Below are 26,471 nucleotides of genomic sequence, written 5' to 3'. Positions count from 1 at the left end.
ACATCAATAATTTTCATTGGTGTATGTGTGTGTATGGGCGAGACAGAGAGAGCTTCACAGAAAGAGTTTATTGGGTTTATGTGTGTGTTTTTGTACCTGTGTGCGCATCGAGAAGAAAAGTGGCTGTTTTTCTTCGAATATTCAGCGGAGCAGGTGGTGTGTGTGTACTGTATGTCTGTTTCCTTCTGTTGCACAAATTTCATTGTAACTGTCATGCCCTCCCATTAATTTAAATTTCCAAAGCCTTTAAACTTTAACCTCAAATCTTAACACAGCTTTTATTCTGGGCTCTAGCCTTTGCCCTGTAATCACCCGTTTTCTCCAACCGAGCACTCCACTTGTGGGACAGCAGTCAATGCACACACACACCGACACACAGAGGTAAAGGCCAAAGTCAATGAGTTCTAACACATTTCTCAGTGCATCTAACCGCCCTCTTTTCGTCTCCGCTGTGCAGCCGTACATTGTCGGGATGAAATTGGGGTGAAAAGTCCTCGCACTCCGTTTGCGCTTCCCTGCTGAAAAGCCAGCCGCTCAGCACCGAGGGGTGAATGGGTTCAGTCTGCCGCTCTGCCTCCGCCCATCCTCGTACAACCTCAGACACACACACACACACACACACAAACTCTCCACTCTATCTCTTGGAGGAGAGCCCACGGCAGTAGCGGTGGCGAGGAGACGTCTTTCAATATTTTAAGCAGCTTGGGCTAATCTTTGTCACTCAGGTTTGTTTTGAAAGCATTGCCGCGGGAATAAAGACGGAACGACAGCGCCCCACCTCCTGTTTGCATGGTCTCGGCTACACATAAAGTCACCGGGATGTACACGCTCTTGCGTAACCGCGTGCACACGCCAACATGTCTGCGACCCTTGAGCTAATCCACATTGGCCTTTTGCGAGACTGTGCCACTGACCTGCTTTCTGCTGCTCCCTCTTGTTCTCCTGCAGTATGTGTACGCCCCCCCCCGCCTTTCCTTCTTAGCTTACCCCGAGGTTTGGTGTTGTAATGAGTGACAAAGCCTCAAACTGCGGCCTTAAGAGACACGCTAAGTGTTACACAACACCTGCGCGGCAAAAGCAGGGTAAACACAGACAAGGAAGAAAAAAAAACAAACAGAGGTGGATTTTAATTCAGCCGTCGAGAAGCATGTAAGAATGAACCATTTTGGCTCTTATCAGTGCGGGCACGGCGCCACAGTTGCACTTCACGGTTTGTGGACGTGATTGGGGTACCGAGCGGCCTTTTTCTGATGGGCAGTGTATGAGAAGGAAGCAGAGTTTTTCCGCTTCACTGTTCCCTTTATCTCTCCCCTCTCTCTCTCCTCTCCCCTCTGTTATTTTCGGCCCTCCTCCCCTCTCTCTCTCTCTCTCTTTCTCTTTCTCTTTCGCTGCTCGCCGCTCTTTTGTTTCTCCGTGCCTTTTCCAGCCAAGGCCCCATTCTCTTGCCCCGTCATTGTGTGCGGTAATGAAGATTAGCCAGCCTGCCGCACACAATAGGGTCCCCGCATCCGGAGCACAGACTCCCCAAATCCTGCTGCAAGCTGCTAACCCCGGTGTAAAACCACTGTTGTCGCCGACCCCCCTCTGTCCACGCACCCGCACATATATTCATGTTGTGGCTCATGTGCACACACAGACACACACACATGAGCACACAAACAAGTCCAATATGCACTCTGCACTCTGCCGTGTTGAAAGCAAATGGCTGAAATGTCTCCTGATTAGATTAGGATGCTTTTGACAGCTGAGAGGGAGCGCTTGGCGACTCATACAGCGATAAACAGCAGCTCACCCAAATCCAGTTAAAGAGAGACAGAGTTCCCCTCCCCAGTGAGTGCAACACGGCTCCAGTCATTGGGATTATACCCTCCCTCCTCTCTCCTCCCCTCCCTCCTTCCCTCCATCCTCCTTCCATCCTCCATGCCCCATTCTCCTCTTCACCCCAATCTCATCCTCCTCTCCATCATTCATCTTCTACTGTATCAAGTGCTCCCCTCATATTTCTCCTCTCCTCTCTTTCTCCTGTCTATCCTCTTTCACACTTACCTCTCCGTTTCTCCACTTAATACCAGAACAAAGACATTTTCCACACTTTGTCACAAGCTATTTAGATGGAGCAGCAGAGGTCTTTATATGCAGCGCACTTGTTGTATCCTGAGCCTAAGACCTTGTAATAACGTCTGTATCGCTCTGAAGGTCGGCAGATCTTCACGAGTTCAACCTGTTTACTCGTCGAGCCGCTTTTCATTCGTTTAGGGGGGAGCGTGGTTTATGCAGCTTCTGGAACGATGGATTATCCACACCTGACAGTGGTTGTTTCTCATAGTGCGAAAATACTGTAGCAACACGTGCACCACATTTTTAAAAGTTTGGAACATTTTATGCTTATTTACTCTCATATTTGTCACAAAGCAGGAGTCAGAAAACAGTAACTCTGGGAACATGGGGAAACAGCTACACTGGCTCTGTCCAAAAGATGCCAAAATCCACCTACTTGCACCTCTAAAGCTCACTAAATAGCACGTTATATGGGGTTTGTTTAATCCATACAAAAACAAAAGTGTTTACAGGGGATGAGCTGACTTCCTGGAGTCTCTAGTGGTTTCCTGGCTACTTCACAGCGATGACTGGAAACCAACACAGTGAATAATCAGCATTCCCGACGACTCCTTCTCTCATTAAATGTGTCTGCTTTTTATCCAACATGTCAGAAATATAGCACTGTGACTAATGTTTGTTTTCATTATTGGTAAATTGATCAGTTATTTCTTTCTGGGTTATTTGTTTCATTTAGAAAGTGTCAAAAACGGTGGAAAAAAGACCCATTTCAAAACCCAAGGTGAGATATTCAAATTGTTTCTTTTGTCTGACCATCAATCCCAAACTAAAATATATTCAGTTTACATAAAAAAGAGAAAAGCTGAAAATTTGCACATTTCTGATTTGCTGAAGCCATTTTTTTCTAATCATTTGAACCATTTTGGTACTAGAAAAATTTTATTTGTTTGTTAACCAACTTGAGGCCCTATATTTCTTGAAATTTCTTACTTGGTGTCCCATTAGTCTTCGTGGTGTGTTATGGGAAGACAGAGGGGACACCTCTGGTGCCAGGAAGATGTGGAGGTGTACTTTCTTGTTGTGTCTGCTTGGAGAAAGCAATGGGAAATGTCTTTCTGCTCCATTAAGCAGAGGTCACCAGGTTTTTGCGCTCCAAGTGCTCCATCATTGTGGCTTTCCTGCGAGATGAAAGGTGCTTTGAAGATGCTCCATCACACACACAAACACACAAATACACGTGTCGCACAAACCACCAGTAACTGGGTGTCTGGCGGGTATTTGTTGCCTGAAAATGAGCAAAACTGAACCTCATAGTCACGCTTCTCTGAGGAGAGACATTCACAGGTTCAATTCCTCTGTCCAAGAGGAATATGCTTAAGGATGAGCACTTTAATGAGAATTAGAGTGTCAGCTTAAAGGCCTGAAATGTAAATCTAAGCATTAAGTCCACAATATAAAATTGGATATGCTGCCTGAATACTGTTTCAAGTGCCCATCGGGCCTATTAGTGAGCCAATCCAAACAAAAATTGACTGTGTGTAAAGGAAGTGTCAGATTTACAACCAAATGTGCATTATTCCCTCAAACTCCGTCAGCAAATTGTGATTTAACAACTGGCAGTGTCTGTTATCAGCTTAAAGCCCGCACTGTGTAAAACCGCCTCAAGGTGCTGCGTTGCCAGGCTTTGACGGAGGGGCTGACGGCGGCTCCGATTATTACTGTGAGGCTAATGTCGTCTGATAAGGCCGCCTGTGTAATTAAGCTGTTTCCGTGGTGTGTTATCTGAAGCTAGGTGAGGCTCGGCTGCCTGGAGAGATGGAGCTGTTAGTCAATGAGGAGAGGGACTCCTGTCTGCTGTCTCTGGCTTTTCAAGCTTCATATCTACCCCGCTCTTTCTTCTCCTCTAATCTGCAGCATCTTTTTGCTCATGCTTTTGTAGGTGGGAAGATGCTGCAGCTTCACCCTTTACACAGTCTTCAAACTTTCCACCTTAATCTCAAACGTATGCTAACTCTTTGCATACTGGCGTCTTCATCTTTTACCTGTCTGCCTTTCCCTCCCTCTCTTTGGGGAAGGCAGATAAATTAGCTTTGTCTCGCCCCTCTAGCTCCTTTTCTTTGTGTCTCATCTCCCTCCGTCTCTCTCCTTTGCTTTGTTGCTGCGGAGCCCCGTCGGGGCAACAGGAGCCGTCCTCCTGGCCAAACACAGCACCCCCTGCCACCATCTCCACTGAGAATAACAGGGCGATGCGAGGGCGCTGTGCTATTCAGATCAGTGTCGAGGAAAATGAAGCGTTATCTCCCCACCCGCTCCCCCCCTCCACCCTACCCCTCCTTTTGGCCCTGTAGGCAGGTTCCCCCGCTCGACTGGGATCTGCCGATGACGCCATGCTGCTCTCCAAGGAGTCTGAAATCTGGGGGCCAGAGCTCTTAGCGAGTGCACTGGAAGGAGCAAAAACCCTGAAGGGGAGCTTAGAGAGGGGAGGGGGGGGGTTGCTTTTGGAGATTTTGTGTGTGTGTGTGTGTACGGGTGGGGGTGCTGTGTAAGTATTGCTCAGTGAAGCTATACATTACCGTCTCTGTCAGCTGCGACAGCCACCGCTGATGAGCTCCTGCGCAGTATCATTTCGTATCGATTAGGCACTACGACGCAAACACACACACACACAAACACAAACACACAAAGGCTGTTGGTGAGATGGCCAGTGCCTAGGGCTACTGGTCATTTAGCTGTCACCTCAAAGTGATGGCTTTGCCCAGCTCACCAGATCAATGGGGGACATAGGCTTGGCTATATATATATATATATATATATATACACACACGTGAAAGACTGCTTTGTGAATTAAGCACCTGCCCAAACTTTTCCTCCCATAAAAGTGCCAAGTGTGTTGCTGAATCACAAGCAGCAATAACAAAAGGCAGCTGTGAACAAACAGTGTCATAAAAATTGAAATCAAAGGAATAAGGAATGAAAGAGAAGACGATCCGGTCACCTGGTTCACTGCGTTCCAGCTTTTCCTCCTGATGGGATGGTTGCAGCCTTGGCAGCCTTGTGCAGAGGTAAAACTGTGATTAATTTCTCAAAAGGATTTTAATCATAGCTGGTATTGCAGTGGCATTGCATGCACACCCCGTGAATCAAACCAAGGCCTTCTTATGTGCTGGTGACCGATAATATTGTGCGATTTAAATGAAAAGCATACAACAAGCAATAAACCTGTCCTGTCAGCTGAATGTGAGACAACAAGAGGGAGGAGAAGCTGGCGTTCAACTTAATTCATCCATGACATGATTCTTACTTACTTTTAAAATGAGTAATCAAACCCCTGCTATTTGAAAATGCCCGCAAGTAATCAAAATGTCATGTTGGTGCTGAAAAGGAATCTTTTTTTCCCCCCAATTTGTGGAATATGTCACCGATCACAATAAAAAAGAAAAGAAAAGCTGAGCAAACTGTGGTAAAAGCTTTAAAAATCAACACTACAAATGTATACAGCTATCCTAAAGTATTAATTATTTTGTTTAAATATGTGACATGCCACTGTGGTGACATTTCCATTTTTTATGCTAAATAATACATAATCAGCATGTCTCATAATCTACATCATCTCAATTAAGCAAAAAAATGATTTCCATATAGTCCAGAAGCTTGTGAGAATAGTGCTGCAGGGAATCATGGGTCATCTTTGGAAAGATATTACCACCCCCGAAACCAAAGTGCAACAATAGTACAGCAGCATCACCCCCCTCCAGCTCAGGCCCCCTGTACAGCCCTGCCCTTTTCAACCCTGCTAGCATCAGCCACTGAATATTATTCATAGCACCTTGTCTCTATCACGGCATCTGTAAAAACTAAACACGATCATCCTAAAATTAATGAGCCGTATCCACCCCATTACATTTATCTGTTTAGTGGTGTTTTGGGCCTTCCTTTAGGGCATTATGCATGCTCTTCTGTTCATATTTATAACCCAGGCTTTTTATTAGCGACGTAGCGGGGTGCTAACAGTTGGGAGGCAGCCTGTGCTTTGATGGTGATGGCAGGCGTCTCGGCGCAGGCCAAATGTGAAGGGAGGTGACGGGGAGAGAGGATCAGCTGCCAGGCCAAGGGCCCCATGGAAGAGGGGAGGAGAGGGTGAGACAGAGAGGAGAGGTGAGGATTTTTTTTTTTTTCAAGACAGAGAATGAAAAGTAGAAGAAGTGAGTGAAGCAGAACTGGTTCACAGCTCTCAGCCTGTCTTGTGATCAGCGAATATTTTGTCACACCTGCTGTATTTTAAGCCTCACTAACCTGAGGTGTGTTCTGCATGTGTGATTCACAGTGAGTGTGTGTGTGTGTGTGTGCTCACTTTTGTGTACAGTGAAAGGAATACAACACTCATTTGTCTATGGGTCATTTTTCACTCTTTATTGTTTTTTAAGCATTTGGAGGTTTAATATTAAAGGAGCTTTGCTAAAATGGAGCAAACATAGTAAAGGTGACTAAATCTGTAGTTGTGGTTTTACTTTGTATCATTTCTCTTATTGGTCTGTATATCACACATATATCCTGTACATGTTTATATTTGTGAAGAAAAGGCTTGTGCACATGCAAATATTGCACTAAACACTGCTGAAATGTGCAATCATCCCTTCATTTCCTCAATATTGAGCTATTACTTGCATTGCCGTTTCCGAGGTGCAGCTAAACCACACAGAAGTATGTAGTATCTGTGGTAACATAATTGAAGGTTGAATGCAGCCACAGCTGAAAATCATCAAGGTAATTAGTGTGTTGCTGTGCTCCACTCATCAGCTCTAGTTGGAAATAACCTCGGTTGTAACAAGATGCGACGACTATTTTGATACTTGGTAAATTATTTCTGTCACTTATCAAAGAAACATTTGCAGGCTCCCGCTTGTCAAATGTGAGAATTTGCTTCTTTTCTCTGTTTTATATGATACAGAAATTGAACAATTTTGGATTGGTGGTTAATAGAATCAAGCAATGTGAAACATGTTAACCTGTTGAAATAAAGCTTTCTGGTGTGTGTAGAGCAAGATACAGTGCAGCCATTTTTTTTTTTTTTTTTTTACAAATTTCCTAGTGTGTTTCTGCTACTTGGTGCACATAGATAATGTGAACCTATGCAAAGAAAAGTAAAATGCTTTAGAAGAGCACTCCTGGAGCTGGTGATAATTTCCTCTCCTGCACAAGAGAGATGCTTGACAGTATGAAAGCTTGACCACCATGCACCAGCAAAGCGATTACCTCCGGTGTGGAGGTGGAAGTGGAGGTGGGGCTGCTGGAACAGCCGTTGGATTGCCTCAGCTTATCCTGGCTAATGTGAAGGAATCATCCCGAAAGCCTTTTAGGAAATGGACCCTGCCTTTGTGTGGAGCCAATTGATGTTGGCTCTCCTGATCGGCGTCCGTCCAAACAGAGTTGAAGCGGGCCGTGTGTGCTCCTTTATCTTGGCTATTGTGTGATACTTTTGGCTCTCGACTCTTTGCCCGCACACGCACAAACACACGCACACACACACACACGCTCACAAGTTACACACTTACTTTAGGCAATGAGATCAACAAATAGAAGTGTTTATGCATGCGCGTAGGTGTTCACACAAACACACATACAAGAGCCGCATAATTACGCACAGAGCAGCATAATTATGCTACTCACGCATACACACGCGCTTGCAAAATTATGTGCACACACAAACTTGCATAATTACACATACAGATACAGTGCATACACCCACACTACTACACACACAGGAACTGCTGATCAACTACATGACCTTCTCTCTAACAGTGTTAATGTCACCACCTGGGGGAGGAAGGGGGGGGGGGGGGGGGGGGGGGGGGGGGGGGGGGGGGGGGGAGGGGAAGAGAGGGAGGGGGAGGGGATGGAAGGGCCTTGATGGAGTGATGGGAGAAAAGAAGATGGAAGGAGAGCGTCATACCCGCCATCCCCCCCTCACCTTTCATCGTTCTTACCTTGTCAAACGTCCCACATTGTATATGCACACAAATGTAAGTACAGTACGTGTGTGTGTGTGTGTGTGTGTGCTTCTCGCCCTTGTCGCAGCCGACATCTGAGCACATCACCGTGGGTCGTAACCTAACATTTAGTGTGTGTGAACCCTTTCCTGTGTGTGTGCATGCCTGTGTGTGTGTGTGTGAGACCCGTGGCTTGCCCGCTGACAGGATCCTGTTACGCCAAATGTCACACTTCCAAAAAGGATTCACCCCCCGCCGAGAAAATGAAGTCAAGACCTTCCTCCGCTCTGTCTCCCTCTCCTCTATCCTCTCCTGCCTCCTTCACCTTGTCCCTCCATCACTCTGCTCCTCCTTCTCCTCCTTCTTCCTCACCTTCCACTCTCACTTATCCGTTTCTATCCTCTTTTCGCTCCCTTGAACTATCTCTACCTCACACACACACACATATACACACACACGAACACACACACACACACACACACACACACACACACACACACACACACACACACACACACACACACACCTTGGTTTGCAGTCCTCAGCGTTTTGCTGAATAAAGTCCCCTTTAACTGGCTGGTTTAAGCGGATAATTAGTCCTCACCTTGGGAGAGGAGGAGACGACAATGAGAGGAAAAAGAGAAAAATAGGGGAGAAAAGGGGGAGATTTTGGAGAGTCGATAGGGGGTGAGGTAGAAGAAGGGTGATGGTGAGAATGAGCAAGAGAGAGAGTGATGTGGGCAGACGGAGTTGAAAGATAGTGCTGAGCATGTTGTCAACAGAGCAGGTTTGGGTTTTTTTTTTCTCCCTGGCAGCCACTCGATCACCACTCTATAACTCACAGGTTGACGCACGCTATTCCCTTCATCATGTCTCGATGCCTTCAATATTTAATTGTGCTCTGAAAGAAGGGATAAAGGAAAAAAAAGCCCCTTCTCATTTAATTCAGTGGCCGCAGCCATCAAGGAAACAGTAGAGACCTCTCAGATAGTGCATGAAAGAAGTTATTTTTTAAAGGCTTCAGACAAAAAAAAAGAAAAAAGAAAGGAAAAACATGTAGGCGTGCAGTGGAGGGAGGAGGCACGGTGCATTATCTGCACCTCTTGATGTAGGTGTGGTCTCGAGAAGCTTTTATAATTTGATGTAAGTATGCAAATACTGTAAACAGTCAAAAAACAACACTCCAAATCCCTTTTTGTTCTTGGAAGAAGACGACTTTGAGGAGAAATCACAGTCCCTTAGCAACAGACACCCCTTCCCCTCCAAAAAAGAGAAAAAAGTGTGGTTTTATTTTTAGAAGGTGCAAACAAGGAGAGGGGGGGGAAGTTCTAAGATTGTAAATGTCTTGATGTGTTCAGTCTGTACAACCTTATTCCTGATAATGGAACTAGCTACTCTGTCTGTCAGTGCCTATTTACACACAAATGAAGTGGCAAGTAGCACGCGCCCAGTGGAGCTGCTAGCCTCCATCTCAGCTGTCAAAACGGGTTAGTGGCTACAAGCGAAACACAACGATCCCTGGGATCAAACTGGCGCCGTCCATTCAAACATAATAGCTTCATCCTTGGACATGGAGCGTCTCTTTCCCCCACTGGCTCTCTTCTTAGATCCTTGCCAGCTTGTTGTAAAGTAATAGACTTCTCAGGATGCCAGTTCACACAAATCGGGGATGCAGCCTTTTATTTGCCCTCCGCGGGGAGAGGTGTTTGGAGTAATAGGGATGAAGCAGACCATAACTACAGCTGAATAAATCTTCCTATCTTGGCTCAGTGGAAGCCGGTGCACACATGGCTTGTCAAAGCTCTATAAAATGTTGTTTGATAGGAGTTCTGTATAGTTTAGCACTTCTCCTCCTGCTATCCACTCGCCTCGCTTTTCGTTCCACGCTACAGCGGCTGCAATCAATCAGTGTGTAATCAGCCGTCTTGCTGGAGCTGCCAGGTAATCCTGGCTGTCTTGGTGGCTATCTGTGCGTGTGTGCATGTGACAGCTGGCAGAGCTGCTAAGTTGCCTGTCTGGGTGAGCGGATGGCACCATGCAGATTTTCTCTACACAGTGTGTAAAGGCATATCAGATGATCTGATGGCTGTTGAAATTGTCAAGTGGGATTTGAGAGTGAGGACAGACATTTTTACTACAGCTGGCCAAATGCATAAACTTGCCTGAATTGAGTCTAAATTGAGTCTCCTCTCCCAATTTTTCTCTTTCAGACTTGCCTTGAATTGGAGCGTTATCTGCAGACGGAGCCCAAGCGCTTGTCTGAACTCTTCGACCAAGACTTGGATGGCCTCTTGACTCCGGCGTACCTGAAAGAGGACGGGGAAGAAGAGTTGTCAGACGCCTTGCTCCCCAGCCTGCCCAGCCTCCCTGAACCCCCAAGCCCACCTCCAGTGATCCTCTGCCCAACACGTAAGAACTTCCCCTCAACCGGTGCAATGAAAAAAGACCTCAAACCCAAGGGCCAGGGTCTGGAAACTGTAGAAGGGATGGAAGGGGTTCACCAGGCCCAGCTGAGCGCCGTCACCTCCTTGACGCCCCCCTCATCGCCAGAACTCGGCCGGCACCTCGTCAAACCCAACCAGACGCTGACGGCCTCAGCTGACGGGACGCTCACCCTAAAGCTGGTGGCTAGGAAGGTGGGGCTTAGCGCGGCCCGGCTCGTGGCGGCACATGCGCTCCCCGTGCGGATGAAGGACGAAGAGGAGGGGGCTGCATGTGTGATCGGGGTGGGGGAGCTACCGGAGAACAAGAAGAGGATTCACCGTTGTCAATTCAATGGCTGCAGGAAGGTGTACACCAAGAGCTCCCACTTAAAGGCCCATCAGAGGACACACACAGGTGAGAATTAATCATAAAGCTGAAGATGTTGGAGTTATAGTAGTAAAAGAGGAGGCTGTAGTAGAGTAGTAGTTTAGTTTTAATTCTAATATTTCAGTTGTTATGTTGCCTTCTTTGTGCTACAGTCATTCAGCTTCAGGACTGGTTGAATATTATTGTTTTGAATCACCTAAAAATCTTACATTCATGCATTTTCATGTGGATAGGAGTGCTGTAGAGATATAATGTTACAAAAGCTGTAGGTATTTTGAATATCAACATTTACTTCATGCACTTCTCAGATTAATATTGACCCGATCAGACTTTTAGGCTTTGTTCCGACTGCCAGCCCTAATCCATTTCTTAACATATTGTATCCAGTTTGATTTTAGAAAATCTGGACAGCTAAAAAACACATGAAATGCATTTTTTGCTAATCGGATCCAGAACACATTTTGGAGGTGGTATAAAATGCGATTTCAGTCAGATTTCTACACTTGCGTCTCAGTCTGGATGCCCAAATCAGATTTCAAAGTGTCTTTTGCATCACTTGCAATGTGACACACAGCAATGACATCAAATCCAGAATGAAAAAAGTGCATCAGAGCGGCTGAGCAGAATCCATACTGCTACCAGCAGAGAGGTATGGAGGACAACACAGAGAACAACTGTCTGTGGACAGACACTGAAATAAATAGTCTGCTGGCACTTTGGAGGCGATGATGATGGATCTCCATTTCTCATGCTTCTATGTTGAAAAGCTGCATCACCAGCGTACGTATTTACTGACGCCTACGTTGTTACCACAGCAACCCATGCAGATAGGCTGCTGAGGCCTTGACACACAAATCCCATCTGATCACTTGCAGATATTAGTGCGGGCAGTCTGTCTTTAAGATCTGATTTGAGAAACAAGTCTGATTTACCTGCAGTCTGAACAAAGCCTGAGAGAGGCGACTCTGGGGGCAGTGAAGCCACTTGATACACCTGTGGGTAATGAACTTGATTGACGCTCATTGTTGCTGACAGGATAAAAAGACTCAATCCTGAGGCTAAATGACTACTGCACAGTGAAGAGGGAACCGCCATGGCATTTTACGCCTCAGTGCTGAACGTAGCAACTGAAAGAAAAATCATTTAAAAATCATTGTTTCATCAGGTTGGATTTTGTACTTGTTGGACTTTGACTGCTGTTGATCATAATCTTTTTTTCTTATACATATATATATTTTTTTCCAAAAGCTTTCTAATGAAATACTTTATTAGAAAAATACATTTAATCCATGCAGTCAAGTCTCGGCTACTCAATCAGACATACAGACTTTATGTTACAGTTTACTTCTGGATAATTCTTCTGGTTTGTGAGTGGAAATAAACAGTGAACAAAGTTTTCTACAAGACATATAAACTGTTTTCATAATAGACGCCATCTACATTATGAGTTTATGTCTATCTATCCATCCAGTCATTTATTCATTCATCTTGAATTCCTCGATAACCTGACTTGAGATAATTGAGGAAAATCCACCTGCTTCACATTCCTGGAACAAGTACAAAATGCATTTAAGAAATGATAAGGGGAAAAAAAAGAAAAAACTCTGTAATCATGGAACAGACTTAAAGCCCGGTCCCCTCTGTGCCACATGGAAATATCACTATGTAAGATAAAAATGTGATGATTTAAGAAAACCCACTTCTCTTATACCGCTCTTTCTACTTAAGTACTTCTCTGTGCCAAACCAGGACGGGGCCTCCTTGTCAAGGTTCTTCTCAAAAAAGGAAGGGGGGAGGGTTTCGGGAGCTATAACTCTCCCGCTCTTCCATCTCAATCCCAAACCACTCAGACCCCTGTCGGGGAGCTGTCCTCCGTCTGAGTAACTGCACAGTGATGGATGGATTGACCTGGATGGGCCGCCATTTCCCCCGGTTTATTTCAGGCCCCCCTGTCCTCTGTGCGTTCTATAAGTCTAGGTCAGTGGTTCTCAATCTATGGTTGGAGACTGCCTGATTTAGCAGGGGTGGTAATCATTTTAAGAGAAAAAAAAAAAATGTTGCAAACATAACAGCACGATACCCTCAGGAGGCAGGTCATGAGTGATACCAGCTGTAGGTTTATTTCAATTAAGGGAAAGGGAAAACAAGAGTTGTTGTTTGGCGTCTGTGTTTGCTGTTATTAATTATCAGGGTTCGGGTTTATCACCATTTTGCTTTCACATGTTGAAGGTGTTTCCTCGTTTGGTTTGGTTGTGAAGGTGAGAACCGGGTATTTCATATTCCAGTGGAAATAATTACTGTCTAAAAATGCAAATCTCCACTTGCCTCTAATGAGAGGGATATTGACGTCTCATAGCTGGCCATTGCTCATGTTTGGAAAGCTTAGAATAACTAATATATAGCTCTTATGTTTTAACCAGTGGAGCTACAGCAAAAAGCGTCCATCATGCAAAATGAAGTTAGAGAGACTCAAATTAGGTTTGTGCCCTCCCCACCATCTACATCCCTAAATTCACCGTTTGACAGATTACCACAGCTGTCCAACACAGAAGCTACGTGGGACTTGTTTACTGGCTCTGGCTCACTTGTATTCGGGGTGTGGGTGTGTGAATTTAAAGAAAGTAAAGTTGTCAGCTACTGTATGTTAAGAATGAAGAAAACATGCCGCATGTGTGATCACACCCTCGACGGCGCACGCCACAGGTTTAGGCGTCAGCCAGACTGGAACAAAGGGCACAGACACGCGATCATTGATTTCCCCAGTGTGGTGTGTCTACAGCCCCTGTGATTAAACTCCATGCCAACTGGGCAAACTCTGTTAGACCAGCGCCACTGATGCAGTCCAGTCAGAATATCTATACAAGCAAAGGGCTGGAAAGGAAGACAAACACTGTCCATCTCAAGAATCCCATATTGAGAATAAAAAGATAATGCTGCACAGTTTTGTAACTTTAAGACCAGATTTGTCAGACATTCTTCAAAGTGAAGAAAAGAAAAAAAAAAAAAAACTACCCATCACAAAACTATATCCATCACATGTTCCCAAAAACTTAAAAGGAAGTTGATAAAAGTTAAATTAATAATAATATCAAATGGAGAAGAACAGTAAATTGTCACATTTGAGCAGCTGGAACCAGCAGATGTTTGAAAATGATAATCAACTTATTGCCTTTATCGTTTCAGGACAATTTTCCTCTTTCAGTGCAATTAGGAAGATCCTTGTCACATGACATTAAGTCACCTATTGAAGACTATTGTCTCTCAAAGCTAATTCTTCCTTTCAGTATTCAGTCAAATTGATATGATAGTGATTTAATGACATGATGCTGCATGTCTTACCTTAAAGGATTCAGTTCCTTGAGGATCCCTTCCCCCAATTGAGCTTATCATTGTCACTTAAGGTGCTTTAGATAAAAGCATCCACCAAAAGAACATCTGTCTTGTTATTCAAACCAGGAAGGTAGAATGATAAAAGGGAGTGGAATTTCGACATAAGATGACACAAAGAAAACACAAAGGCTGAAGAAAAGGGAGAAGAAGAGGAGAGAGAGAGTGACGCGAAGTGAAACAAAGAGTAGATGAAGACAGAAGACAGGAATGGGGGAGGTACAGTAGAGCGACCCTCTTCAGAAAAAGACAGCAGTGCCACAGGCTCCCCCATTCACTGAGCCATTATCCTGACAAGTTTAAAGATGTCATTACTCAAATCCTCTTTTTCTTAGTTGTTATTTCCATAAATTACTGACGGAGAAAAGGCGACGATTTAATCTGGAATTAGACGGGCTGAGTTGAAATGACAGTGCCCTGTAGAGCTTCTTGTGAATAGGCTTATGGCAGATAAGGAATGGTACAATTAGATTTTGGGCAGGGTGAGGGAACGGGTAAAACACGAGGCCTGTTGGGTTATTCGTGCTCTCCTCTCTTTCTCTCTCTGTTTCTCATCTGCTTCGCTCTCTTGCTCTTTCTGTATTTCTAATTCTCTTGCGCTCCTTCCTTTCGCCGACATGTCTGTGTGTTTGCCTCTCTGCTGCTTTCTGTCCCTTCTTGCTTATTTTCTCTTAATGAAACTGCATGCCTGTATTTGTGTTCTCCATGGTATTAAACAAGATATTTGTTTACCACTCACAACCTGAGATCTACACTACAGTATACTGCCAGATGTATGTGGACATCCCTGTACATATGTCGATTTGTACTTTATAAGGGTCATTCAGTACACTCAAATGTCCATCCATTCATCTAATAAACCATAATTATGTATCTTATTGAACTCCTTTTTAAAACAATCACACAGGAAAAAGTCAACTTCTACTTTAAGTAAACTTGACTAGTTGTTTGTTTAGCTCACATTTATTATTACTGCTGTTTTATCAGTGGTTAAACAACATTAATCAGTAGCGTACAAATATAATCACAAGCTTTAAAGGTGTTGTAAACTGTATTGATAACAGTTGCATATTTTGCCAGTTATACTGATAAAAATAAATTTAAACTAAACACTTCTCAATGTGAGGTCTGAGGGGTCGATGAAGGACTTCCAGGCGGTTCCCAGAAAAATAGGGAATATTTTAATTTCTCTAATATTTCAATGACTAGAATATATAAGTATAACTCTTCTGTTCATAGGTTTCACACTCTTCACTGTTATCAGCCCACCTTCAGTGTAAAGGACAGGTTCAGTTTTTCAAGTCTGTCTTAAAACAACAGTTAGGTCCCCATATGAACACTGAAAAACTGAATTTAATATAAAGCTTCAGCATTCCAAGTTAGTCAAATTAACTGCATACATTTCAAAGTGACGGTATTTTTAGTATGCTGAGCGTAACAAAAAGGGGTAATGGTATTAAAAGACTAACTGTGACAGATATCCACTTGATTTGACTATTGTGGATGGTTGAAGCTGCATACTAGGATCCTCTATGATGTGTTTAAATGTCTTTAGATTCTGACCTGCTAACTAAATGCCTGAATTTGATGTGAGGCAGTATCCTAGATCCTGTTTTGTTTTTTTGGGCGTTTGTAATAGCAAAATGACACATCCCCCTCTCAATCTTTTATCCAAACATTAAATGTACACACAGCTGTACATACACCATCATACATGCACAGAGCATACTTACCAATTCCTCTTTGTTTTGTAATTAACTACAAAATAAAAATAAATAAATAAAATTGTGTCGCAGCTGCTGTAATTTAAAAATTACACTTTTGATGTAGATGTTAATCTTTCTAGATGTTAATCTTTTAGCCCTTCTTTTCCATCAGTCTCATCCCTCCCTCTCTCTCTCTCTAACGTAGTTTACTTCTCCATCAGCTCCCCCATCAATCATTTTCCTTTCTAAACCTTTTCTCTCTTCCTCTCCCTCCTGCTCTTCTCCAATCCTGCAGTGTGAGTTGTGGGCAACTCGTCTCTAAAGCGTTCTCCGAGAGCCTCTCTAATGACCTCTGAGACCCGGATGCCCTGCTTCAGCTCCAGCTAATGGAGGGAATGCAATTAACTTCAACACTGGCACCTGAGAGGCTGGAGCGAGCTTGCGTGCGCGAGTGGAAGAGCATTCGGAAGTAACAGATTACACATAATGGGATTACCATGACTCAGGAAACACCCAGTTATCAGATTACGGATGTGAAATATGTGATTGCTTTATTTGATTACTCCAGAAAACATTTTCAAAGTGACAAAAAAGCATTTGGTTTGCACATTATTTTGCCTGAAAAAGTGTCAGCTAATGGGGATCTTATTAAATAATGCAGAATAAATAATGGTTTTTAACAACAGCCCGGTCCACAATCCTGATTCTTCAAACCAGAAGAAATAATCCACTTAGTTTCATAATCTACATTATATGTTTTACAGGCAAAGTAATCCAAAAGTAACAGAGCATAATCAGATTAGGTTGCTCAATTCGGCTTAATCTTGTGGATTAGGCTACTGATTGCCATTTTAAACTGCCAATCATTCAGATTGTATATAACATTGTATTTTAATAGTAGTATTCCCGTTCTTGTGTGTGTGTGTGTGTGTGTGTGTTTGAGAAGACGAGTGTGTACCTGCTGTACTTGCCTGTTTGTACGAGGGCATCTTGAGGGAGAGGAGAGCGGGGGAGGGTGGGGGTGGAGGTGGGGTGCTGTTGCTAGGCAACGGGGGGCAACGTATCGTTGGAGGAGTCTGTAGCTGAGTGGTTATGTACTGCTGCAGGCTCTGGTCTTTTAGTGCCCCCCCCTCCCACACTCCCCCCTCCTCCTTCACCACCACCACCACCACCACCACTACTACCACCACTACTACTGCCACCCCAGCACCGCCCCTCCCTCCCCTTGCCCCGTACAGCTCTACAGTTACCGTCGCTAGGCAACTGCCTCCGTGCTCTGCCAGCGTGCTCGGTAATTGGCCGGTGGCATGGCGGCGTGCCGTTGCCAGATCCAGCCAGCTGCACTGACTACTGCCTCCTCATGTTTCAGCACACCCCCCTCTCTCCTTCACACACACACACACACATACACCCCGCCCCCTCGCTCCCGTTGCTAGGCAACACAGTCAGGCATCCCTGCCTCCCGGGAATTTCATTGGCCAGAGCCGGATGGCCCAGACCTGCTGCTCTGGGTGTTTCTGGGAAGTGAGGCAGTATGAAGAGATACGTGTCCACAATGGGGACATGCATGGATGGATGGAAGGGGACAGGAGCAATTTCTGTGTCTCTAAACCAAACCACTTAAACTCAACACCTTTTTTATAAACAGAAAATTGCTCACTGAATTACCTGCCATAAATAATGTATTGCATACATCAATGTAGAGTTTTTTTAGTGTCAAATTGAAGTAATTAGGTAATGTCTTTAAAAAGAAAAATTTAAAAAACAAAATTGATTAACTGTTATCAATTTATATTCATTAATGATGCTTTTTGCTATTTGATGACTGCTGACTGGATGTCATACTTTCCCTACTTGTTCATTTATCATCTCATCACTGCTGTAACCTAATGCACCTCTGCTTCTCGCCATCAAACCCAACACGATTCCTGCTAATGGAGCGGTCCGTAACACGACTACTCGCCGAGGATATTTGAGAGAAATTGCTCGAGCGGGGTCACATGTCAACAGATTTTTGTTGTTAATTTGCTTCGGCTCGTGCCATTCAGCTTCAAATCTCAGAGCAACACTATCAACTTGATGTTCATTGCATTTAACTTAAATTAAGGACGCAGCAGTACTGTATATTATTGATTTCTCTTTAGCTTCTTCCCCATGCACAAGTGCGCACACAATGAGTCAATTTCTTCAACAGCTGGTAGAAATAATAGCAAGAAAACCACTGCTGTGTTCATACGAGCTCTCTTTTTTTATCTTGACTGACTTCACAAAGCAGTTGATCTATTGATTGAGTCACTTTTGATAATCACATTCAACAAATTAAGCCGTTTTTTGTGCCAAAACCACTCAAGCAGAGCTGGTCAGTGTGTCAGTGTGTCTGTATTCAACCATGAGTACCAGTCCAGATGGGATGTGACTGATGCAGGTGACATCTTCAGAGCTGGACGCAGCTGGCAGATTGTGGTCTCCTTGCCATTATGCCGTGCGACTGGCCTAATTATCACCACCCCTCCCCTGCCGGCATATCTGCAGCCTCCTCCTCTGCCTTAATCCACTTCTGCAGCACTTCTCTCCTACTCCACTTTTCCCTCTCACCTCCTTTTCTCACTCTCTCATCCACCTTTCTCTCCCTACCTCTAATCCCCCTCCTCTCCACCTCCCTCCTCCATCCCTCCCACCTTCCCCCCTTCATCCTCTCGCTCTCCACTTCTTCTTCTTCTTCTCTCGCTCCACTTCTCTCTACCCTCTGCTCCTCTTCTGCGTGTTCAGCAAGATTTGGAGACCAGTGGGAGCTTCTCCATCCCAGTGTTAAACATTGCCTTGCTCTCTTTTCAACCCCTGAAAAAAAGAAAAATAGGGGGCAGAGGGATGTTTATCAGTGAAATATAAAAACTACATTCAGGATGTAGTCGTTTGAAATAAATTATCTGGACATAAGCCAATTATCTGGATTCAGGATTTCAAGCCAGCGCGACGCAGGCTTTTTGCATGACCACAAAACAGCAGAGACAAACAAGCATGTGATTGGCAGATGAGCATTATAACAAGTGTGTGTGTGTGTTCTTTTTTTTCCATTCCCCAGGTGAGAAGCCGTACAAGTGCTCGTGGGAGGGCTGTGAGTGGCGATTCGCCCGGAGCGACGAGCTGACGAGGCACTACCGCAAACACACCGGCGCCAAGCCTTTTAAGTGCAACCACTGTGACAGGTCTGTCAAAAATGCAACTTCTCCCCTCCTTTCCTCTCCCCCTTTACATGTTTATCATCCACTTTTCCAAAGGGGTTATTTGGTCTGTGTTTTTCCTGTTGTGTTTTGTACACAGTTTGGTTTCGTAAAGTAGCGCTACAAGATGCTGGTAACACATCCAAAATGTGTTTGGTACTGACCCAGTTTAAAAGTGTGCTGGCAGGATTACTAATGAGTGCTCCTCTGCAACACAAGCAAGACCCAACCTGCTCAGTCTTTCAATGGGAATACAAAGGGTGCCTACGTCGGACCCTGTGTAGCATATTAATAGTGGCCTTGATTTTGAGGCTGCTTTCACACCAGGGGCAGAGGTGTAAAATGGTTGAGCTCCCAATCGTCACTGATATGAAATATTAATTTGAATCTGAGAGTTTGGGCAGCAGTCTCTAATAGATTCTGCTTTATAAAGGGTTTATACATAAAAAATAATGGCATTATCAATGTTTTATAGATCAGTTAAAAGCTAATAACCAGTGGGTGGCCAGATTGTTTGGCTCTAGCATGAAATACTTTCTGTACCAGTATAATTTGCATGAATTAAGTTAATAGTTGCAGTTTATAAACCTTTTAAAAATGATTCCTTATTCTACATAGTAACATTTTTGATGTGCTGCACACTTAAAGGGAAAAAATGTATCTGGAGAAATTCCAAAGCCAGCATGACCCAAAATACAGGTGTGTGTGTTACTGTAAATAAAGCCTCAAGCTGGCCCAGTGATTGGAGAGACTTTCCTGGAAACGGGATGAATCCAGGTCTTATCCTGTGTGACCTGAGCACCGAGTGTCCTTCAGCAAAGCAGCGTGGGCCACACACAAGATTTTCTGTATCTGTGTGAAAATCATTCCAAAAAATTCAATAATTCAGTAGATGGGGTGATGTGTCTTTCAGACCATTTTTCCACTTCCTGTTTACTATCTTGGTAATCACAAAAGACCCTCCTAATCTTAAACAAAGGTATAGAGGTGCTCTGTCACTTTGAAGAGTTGATCTAATGTAATTTGCCTGCGACTTCGGCTTGTTAATTAGCCACCGCTGCTTCTGTTTAATTATGAAGCGCAGCAAAAATGTTAATTTGTCGGGCTCCCGTTAAAATGTGGCTCCACCGACAGAATCATCAAGCATTCAAGGGCCATTATTTGCTATAAAAAGATCTGCTTGACTCAGACCCAAAAATCTTTATTCCTCCTATTTTAATTACAGTGTTCTGTCTGAGATCCGTCCCTCACTGACACCTCTGGGGTCTCTGAGCAATTTTGTCTGCAGGAGCCTCCACGGTGTCCCAGGTGAAAGTTTGGGTGGAAAGGTCATTTTTACTGTAAATTCTATGGTTTTTATAAATTCTCTCCAGCTCTATAAACACTTTAACATACTATTAGTACACTTTTACACCTACATCCCCGCTGCACTGGTAAATTCTGTAAATATTAACACTATGGTTTCATAACACACATGTCAGGATTTTACAGATATTTTATTTGTATTAAATTTTTCTTTTGCATGTACGTACCGTTTTTGTATGTATTATTAAATTCACATAGATGTGATTTATTGTCACAGAAATGTCACAAAAGAATTATTGCATTTGCGACCTCTTGAATCATGTATAGATTCATTACCAAAGGACAAAAAGAAGTCCCTCTTCACCTGGGGTCCTTTGCCTTATTGTATGTGTGTGTGTGTGTGTGTGTGTGTGCGTGCATTACTGTGTGGCTCTTGGTCATCAGTGCATAAGTGTGTGTGTGTGAGTGGCAGCAGAGGGCCAAGCAGTGTCAACTCAATCAGGTCTCAGCTGGACAGACTGTAAATACAGTATCCCTCAGTCCTCCCCCATGAGTTCCCACCTCCCCCCACTGCCAGACCCCCCTGCAGGCACATCCCTAATTCGGGCCCACCTCTGTCATGTGTCACAAGGCGCCCAACCCCTCCAGCTCCACACACACACACAAACACACGCATACACCCTGCTGAGATGAAGGAAGAGGGGAAACAGGGGAGACAGAGAAGACGGGGTGGAAGATTGAGGATGGTGGTGGGGGGTGAGAGGAGGGGAGGAGGAGACAGACCCACGGTGTGCCAGCTGGTGTCGTGCCCCCGAGTCGTGACTCATACTTTACCATCTGTCTCACAGAGCACACACACACACACACACACACACAGAGTGAAACACACACACAAAAAACACGCCTGAACGTCTCCTGAGCCAGTCATTAATCCCACATGTGTTTGTTCACACGCACACACTCATATACGCTAAAAAAAAGGACACAAAATAAACACACACACACACAAACTCACACACATACATGCAGGTGTGACAGTAAGACAGATGACTGGTGGCTCATCACAGTGTAACTCCCCCTCTTGGCCAAACACTGATTCATCTTGACATCTTAGACAGTTGCCTCTGTCTCAGTGGAAAGAGCCAATCTGAAAGTGGCGTCAAAAAAACAAAACTGAAGACAAAAAAAAAATCAACAGTTGCAGAACTGTGAGATGGAGTCTGACTCCCAAATGAGGGATTTATATTTAAATGCTATTTGGTTCACAAGGGTATGTTAAACTGCATTATCTATTGTTGAATTTGATTTATTATTTCATTGCTTGATGTAAGGAGTATTGGCAAATATACATAAAAAAAAAGATTATTTAAAACTTATTTGGCTGCAAATGTAAAACTGTGCTTAGGGGCCTGTATTACATCAAAGGATGAACTCTAGAGTCTTAATGTTGGTGTAACAACCAGATTACATTAGATTTAACTTCAACTCAGATATCATTTTTAGGATGACATTATGAAATGCACACTAGTAAACAAGCCTCCATGTCAAATATTCCTCAACACACTTATCAGCAGAACATGCAGCCCCCCAATTACCTAAGAGAAAGCAACACTTGCTTTTTGCAAAGCACTTTTTCTCCTGGGAATAGAGCTGTAGTCTAAGTTCAGTACACATGCAACATAAATACTGTTGATCCAGTAACAGTAATGGCAAAGTAGGTCTCATATAATAGCTGCATCTGTATGTAAGCACGCGTGGAGTAAACAAAACACCAGCTGAAAGCATACATTATGTCAATTTGTGGCAATCAGGTTGAAGTAATCAAACATTTTTAAAAACCCTCATGGAAAAAAAAATAGGCCAGTGTACTTCCAGGGCAATTTCACTTTTCAATGTGCAGCTACGCCCCAGCAATTCTGCAAGCCTGATTTCAGATGAGAGGCGTCGATTCATCTAATTTAGCTATCGTTTTACAGCACATGTTTTGCTTGCTGCTTTTTTTTTTCCCTCTTCACTCCCCTCCACACTGTTTCAACAGATCCATCTGCGGGCTCTCTAGTTATTCATGGCGCAGCTGAAGTCATTAGGAGTGCTGCTGAAAATGCTGATTATGAATTAGTTACACATATACTAATTGCATGTGCATTAGTGGCTCAGCACTCACTAGCTAACAGCAACATTTAGCTCAATCGACAAAACAAACTTCTTTCCCCTGCATTGGTAACAAGCTAACAAGCTGCTCTCTGTTCCTCTCTCTCTTTGGTTGCAGGTGTTTCTCACGGTCGGATCACTTGGCGCTACACATGAAGAGGCACATCTGAGGAATTCGAGAGAGGTCAGCGGGAGTGGAAGAGAGGGGATGGGGATGGAGGTGGAGAGGAAGAAAAAGAGAGGGTGCATCATCTGCAGAAAAATAACATTATGGATGTCGGAAGGGGACCGCGGGATGGACTCAAAAAACACCAGATTTGGCCATTCTGGACTGGAGTGGAGGGAGAGGCACCGCACAGGGACGCTGACTACAGACAGAAACACAGGCAGGCAGACAGACGGCTCATAAGTGACTCTGTCAATCTGTGCTCAAACAGTTGGTCCATGATTCCACAGTGACACGTCGTCACCTCACAAATGTCTCCCAGTGTTGTTGCGTGGACGATACAGACGCTCCATTCCACCCGTCTTATGTGTCTCAGAGGGGATGTCACATGATGAATGGTGGACCACGTGCCTGTAGTTGGCAGCTCTTTGTTTAAGTCGTCCTTTTGCAGACTTTGCAATTGTCCCTTGATTAAAACGCTTCCAAAATGTCAGCCCTGTTCATGCAGCAGTGCTCCACGTGCCAGAGTACAAGGATGCCAAACTGGACCAGTTGTAAAATAAGTGCACTGACAGCAGGATTGCTGTTCGCACTGTATATTCAAGTCTTCATCTTCTCTAAGCTGAAGAGCGCAGATCATCTTCAACAGTAGCCAAACATCATCTCACAGGGTTTAGCAAGCAAGAAAGCTGGCTTTCACTCCCTCAAACTTGCCACAGCCTTTACAATTCGTCACAGGTTTTATTATCTATATATTGGACAGATAATAATTTGACAATTTTTCATCTGACCTTTCACATCTGCTAACTGGATCCATTTATAAATCCTTCTGGTTCGATGGCATCGGAGCACTTGTTTGAACAGAGCATTAGATTGGATTCCCCAAAGACTTGAAGATGGGAGTGTGTTGCACTGATGTGCTGAAAAGACTGATTGAGGTCACCCAGAGGGGTGACTGGCTTTATGAACATCATCTGTTGAGGGTTAACACTGGATGAGGCTAACTAATCTACTCTGGGAAAGACTGTTCATCTCCTAGAATGTCAGCTGAAACCGAGCATCTCAAGAGACACGGTTCCTAAGAGTGTTTTTCCTCTCCAGGATTTTGGCTCTTATGAGTTGTTGTCAAAAAACTGTTGCACAATTGACTCTTTGCAAACTTTTTGTAAAAAAAAAAAGCCCCAATGTCTTGGACTAGGAGATAATTTGGGACTCACCAAACGCTGGCTCTCACATGCTATCAGAGCATGGACAGCCACATGCACAAGTCGAAGCAGCTAGCCGACTGCGATAGCACACCGAGCGCAAACAAGATCACTATGTATGTAAAGGCTATATTGTTTCTAAGAAAAGATTCTCCTATATGTTAAAAAAAAAAGACAATTGAAAAGACCATTGGATGCAGCCAAAAAAGCAGAAGTGTCTACTGTAGATGCCTGAAATGATCTCTTTGGCCTTTGAGAGTGATTGGCACCTAACTAGCCACTGGGTCGAGGAGGGTTTTGTCCCGTTCACACCACACATGGAGAACTCTTCTAAATTCACAGCTCTCAGACTTGATTTCAGAAAGCAACATTCAACAGCTCTTCTAATCAGGCCCTATGCATATCCAAGAACATTCCTGCTGACTTCCTGACCATGTACACGTATGTCTGGATGCAGACTTTTTTGGATGTGGAAAGACTTGTAGGAAGACACACAAATTCAATCAATTGGGTGGCTCTTCTCCGAGCAAATCAATGTGAATGTATCTGTTGTAAGTCTGTAAATTTTACTGGGCCCAAGAAAACACTTGAACAGGGTTGTGATCACAACTGGTAAAATCATACCAGACACCACATGTGTTTATAGTTTCTCTTTTTCACATTAGAAATGAACAGTTTGACTTAGCTAGTCACAGCTGGTAGCTTTTCACAAGTTACTACACACTTTACTGGTCGTGCAGGACCGGCGGGAGGTCATGAGTGCAGATTTCCAGCGGGTGGCTGAAGGGATCTGCTCGGTCAGCAATGATAACTGCCCCATCAGCTCGTGAAACTGCAATGAAGTGAGACCCACACAGACACATACATACACTCCTAGAAAACTGGAACATTTGTCCTTGGTGATCTGACTCTTGTCCAATAGAACAAAGACATAAATTCCACTTCTTACACGAAAAGTGACATGTCTTTTATTCCATGAATAGAAAGGAATTTAGGATTTTAATGGACTTAAACAGAAAACGCACACAAATCAAACAGGCAGTTCGGACAAAAGTAGATTGGCAGGATTCTTACAAACTCGACTGGGAGCTCTGTCAAAGTGTTTGTTCTTTATTTTACAAACTTTTAATACTTTGAGGCAAATGAGGCGCACAGCAGTCTGCTTTTGGCAAGGGAGACAGAAAATTGATTTTGCTCTGTATACCAGAGGCGCATTTCAATTTCGGGTATGAATGCAGCCCAGCTCAGTCATATCTAGACATGATCTGTCTGCAGCTCTGGAAGCAGATACATAGTCAACTCCTGCTTTGCATTAATAGGGAACACTCCCTTTCTTAATGTGAAGGAACAAGGCACACTCCCTTTTATACACAATATTGCAAAGACGCAAGTTTTAACTGCTGGTTTATTTTTAAAGGAGACCAAAAATTGTCATGGGCCTTCTACTACAGGTTGCAGCTTACACACTCTCAATGCTACCAGTCATTCTTTATGTTTGTTGGCATTAATTAAAGTCACAGATACTGACAGACGTTTGGTTTGAAGACGATCTTAAAATGTGCGGTTGGAAATGGAAATGTCACGGCAGGTTAGCAGGTTTTTCCTGCGCAGGCCAAATCTCCGTGTGGAAAATAAAAATGAAGAATAGCAGTTTAACCTGTGAGTTAAATATGTATCAGCAATGGCAGCTCTAGGTACTTGTGTGTTTCAATATTTCAACGGGGCACAAAAACACTCTCCTGTTGAATTGAATGGTTGCGAATGTGTGGGAATGTGCATATGTTTTGTTCATGTTCTGTACCAATCATAGATAGCCGAGGATTTTGGACTGAGACACTGAATGTGTTAATTTTTCACATTCATTGAGAGATTTTGAGGAACGGAGACGTGGAAATACCCCAATTACAGGACAGTTTAAATTCGGTCTGACTCTTGTGACTTGACATAAACAAACGATTCTTCTCCGGGGAGCTCCGGCAAAAAAAACTGGGAGATCAAATGTGAATGTTTTTTTCTCGAAAGGTTGTTTCATGTCGTCTCCGAGGATGCGGTTCAGTTCTGTGTCATCTTAATGAATGATTGTCAATTCTGCTGTGCCTGTGTGTTCTTCGTCTATTTGTATTTGCACTCTGAATTTTTGGAAAAATCACTTGCATATCTGATGTTTTCTGTCCGCTTGTACACTACACTTCACACAAATGACCCCGGGTGATTAAACGCTGATCACAAAAGTCTGTATAGTAGCTGTTTTATACACAGGTGTACACACACATACATGCATACACACACTGCAGGCATGCAAACACACCCCTCGCTGACTAAATGCTTGTAGACACTCCCTAAACACACAGATTCATACAGTACAGTACATGCAGGCAAATACACAAAAACATACACATCTGCACATGCACAAGCACATGCCGAATCTACTCACAAATACACACACACAAACACAGGCTCTCTCTCCGTTCTCC

At 43.8% G+C, this 26,471-nt stretch overlaps 1 protein-coding gene across 1 annotated transcript in view; it reads left to right on the top strand.

Annotated features, from left to right (window-relative positions):
* LOC133976482 (Krueppel-like factor 7) overlaps positions 1–22,796 on the top strand; it is a 33,832-nt gene extending 11,036 nt beyond the window's left edge. Inside the window, exons 2-4 of the mRNA XM_062414701.1 lie at positions 10,256–10,883; positions 19,032–19,155; positions 22,745–22,796. Of these exons, the coding sequence (XP_062270685.1) occupies positions 10,256–10,883; positions 19,032–19,155; positions 22,745–22,796 (804 nt within the window). The remainder of the gene's footprint in view (positions 1–10,255; positions 10,884–19,031; positions 19,156–22,744) is intronic.
* The last annotated feature ends 3,675 nt before the right edge of the window (positions 22,797–26,471 follow it).

The sequence above is a fragment of the Scomber scombrus genome, chromosome 24 (genome assembly GCF_963691925.1).
Source record: "Scomber scombrus chromosome 24, fScoSco1.1, whole genome shotgun sequence".
In the NCBI taxonomy this organism is placed as follows: domain Eukaryota; kingdom Metazoa; phylum Chordata; class Actinopteri; order Scombriformes; family Scombridae; genus Scomber; species Scomber scombrus.
Note: the sequence above shows the minus strand (reverse complement) of the source record. Positions and strands in the feature narration are given on the sequence as shown.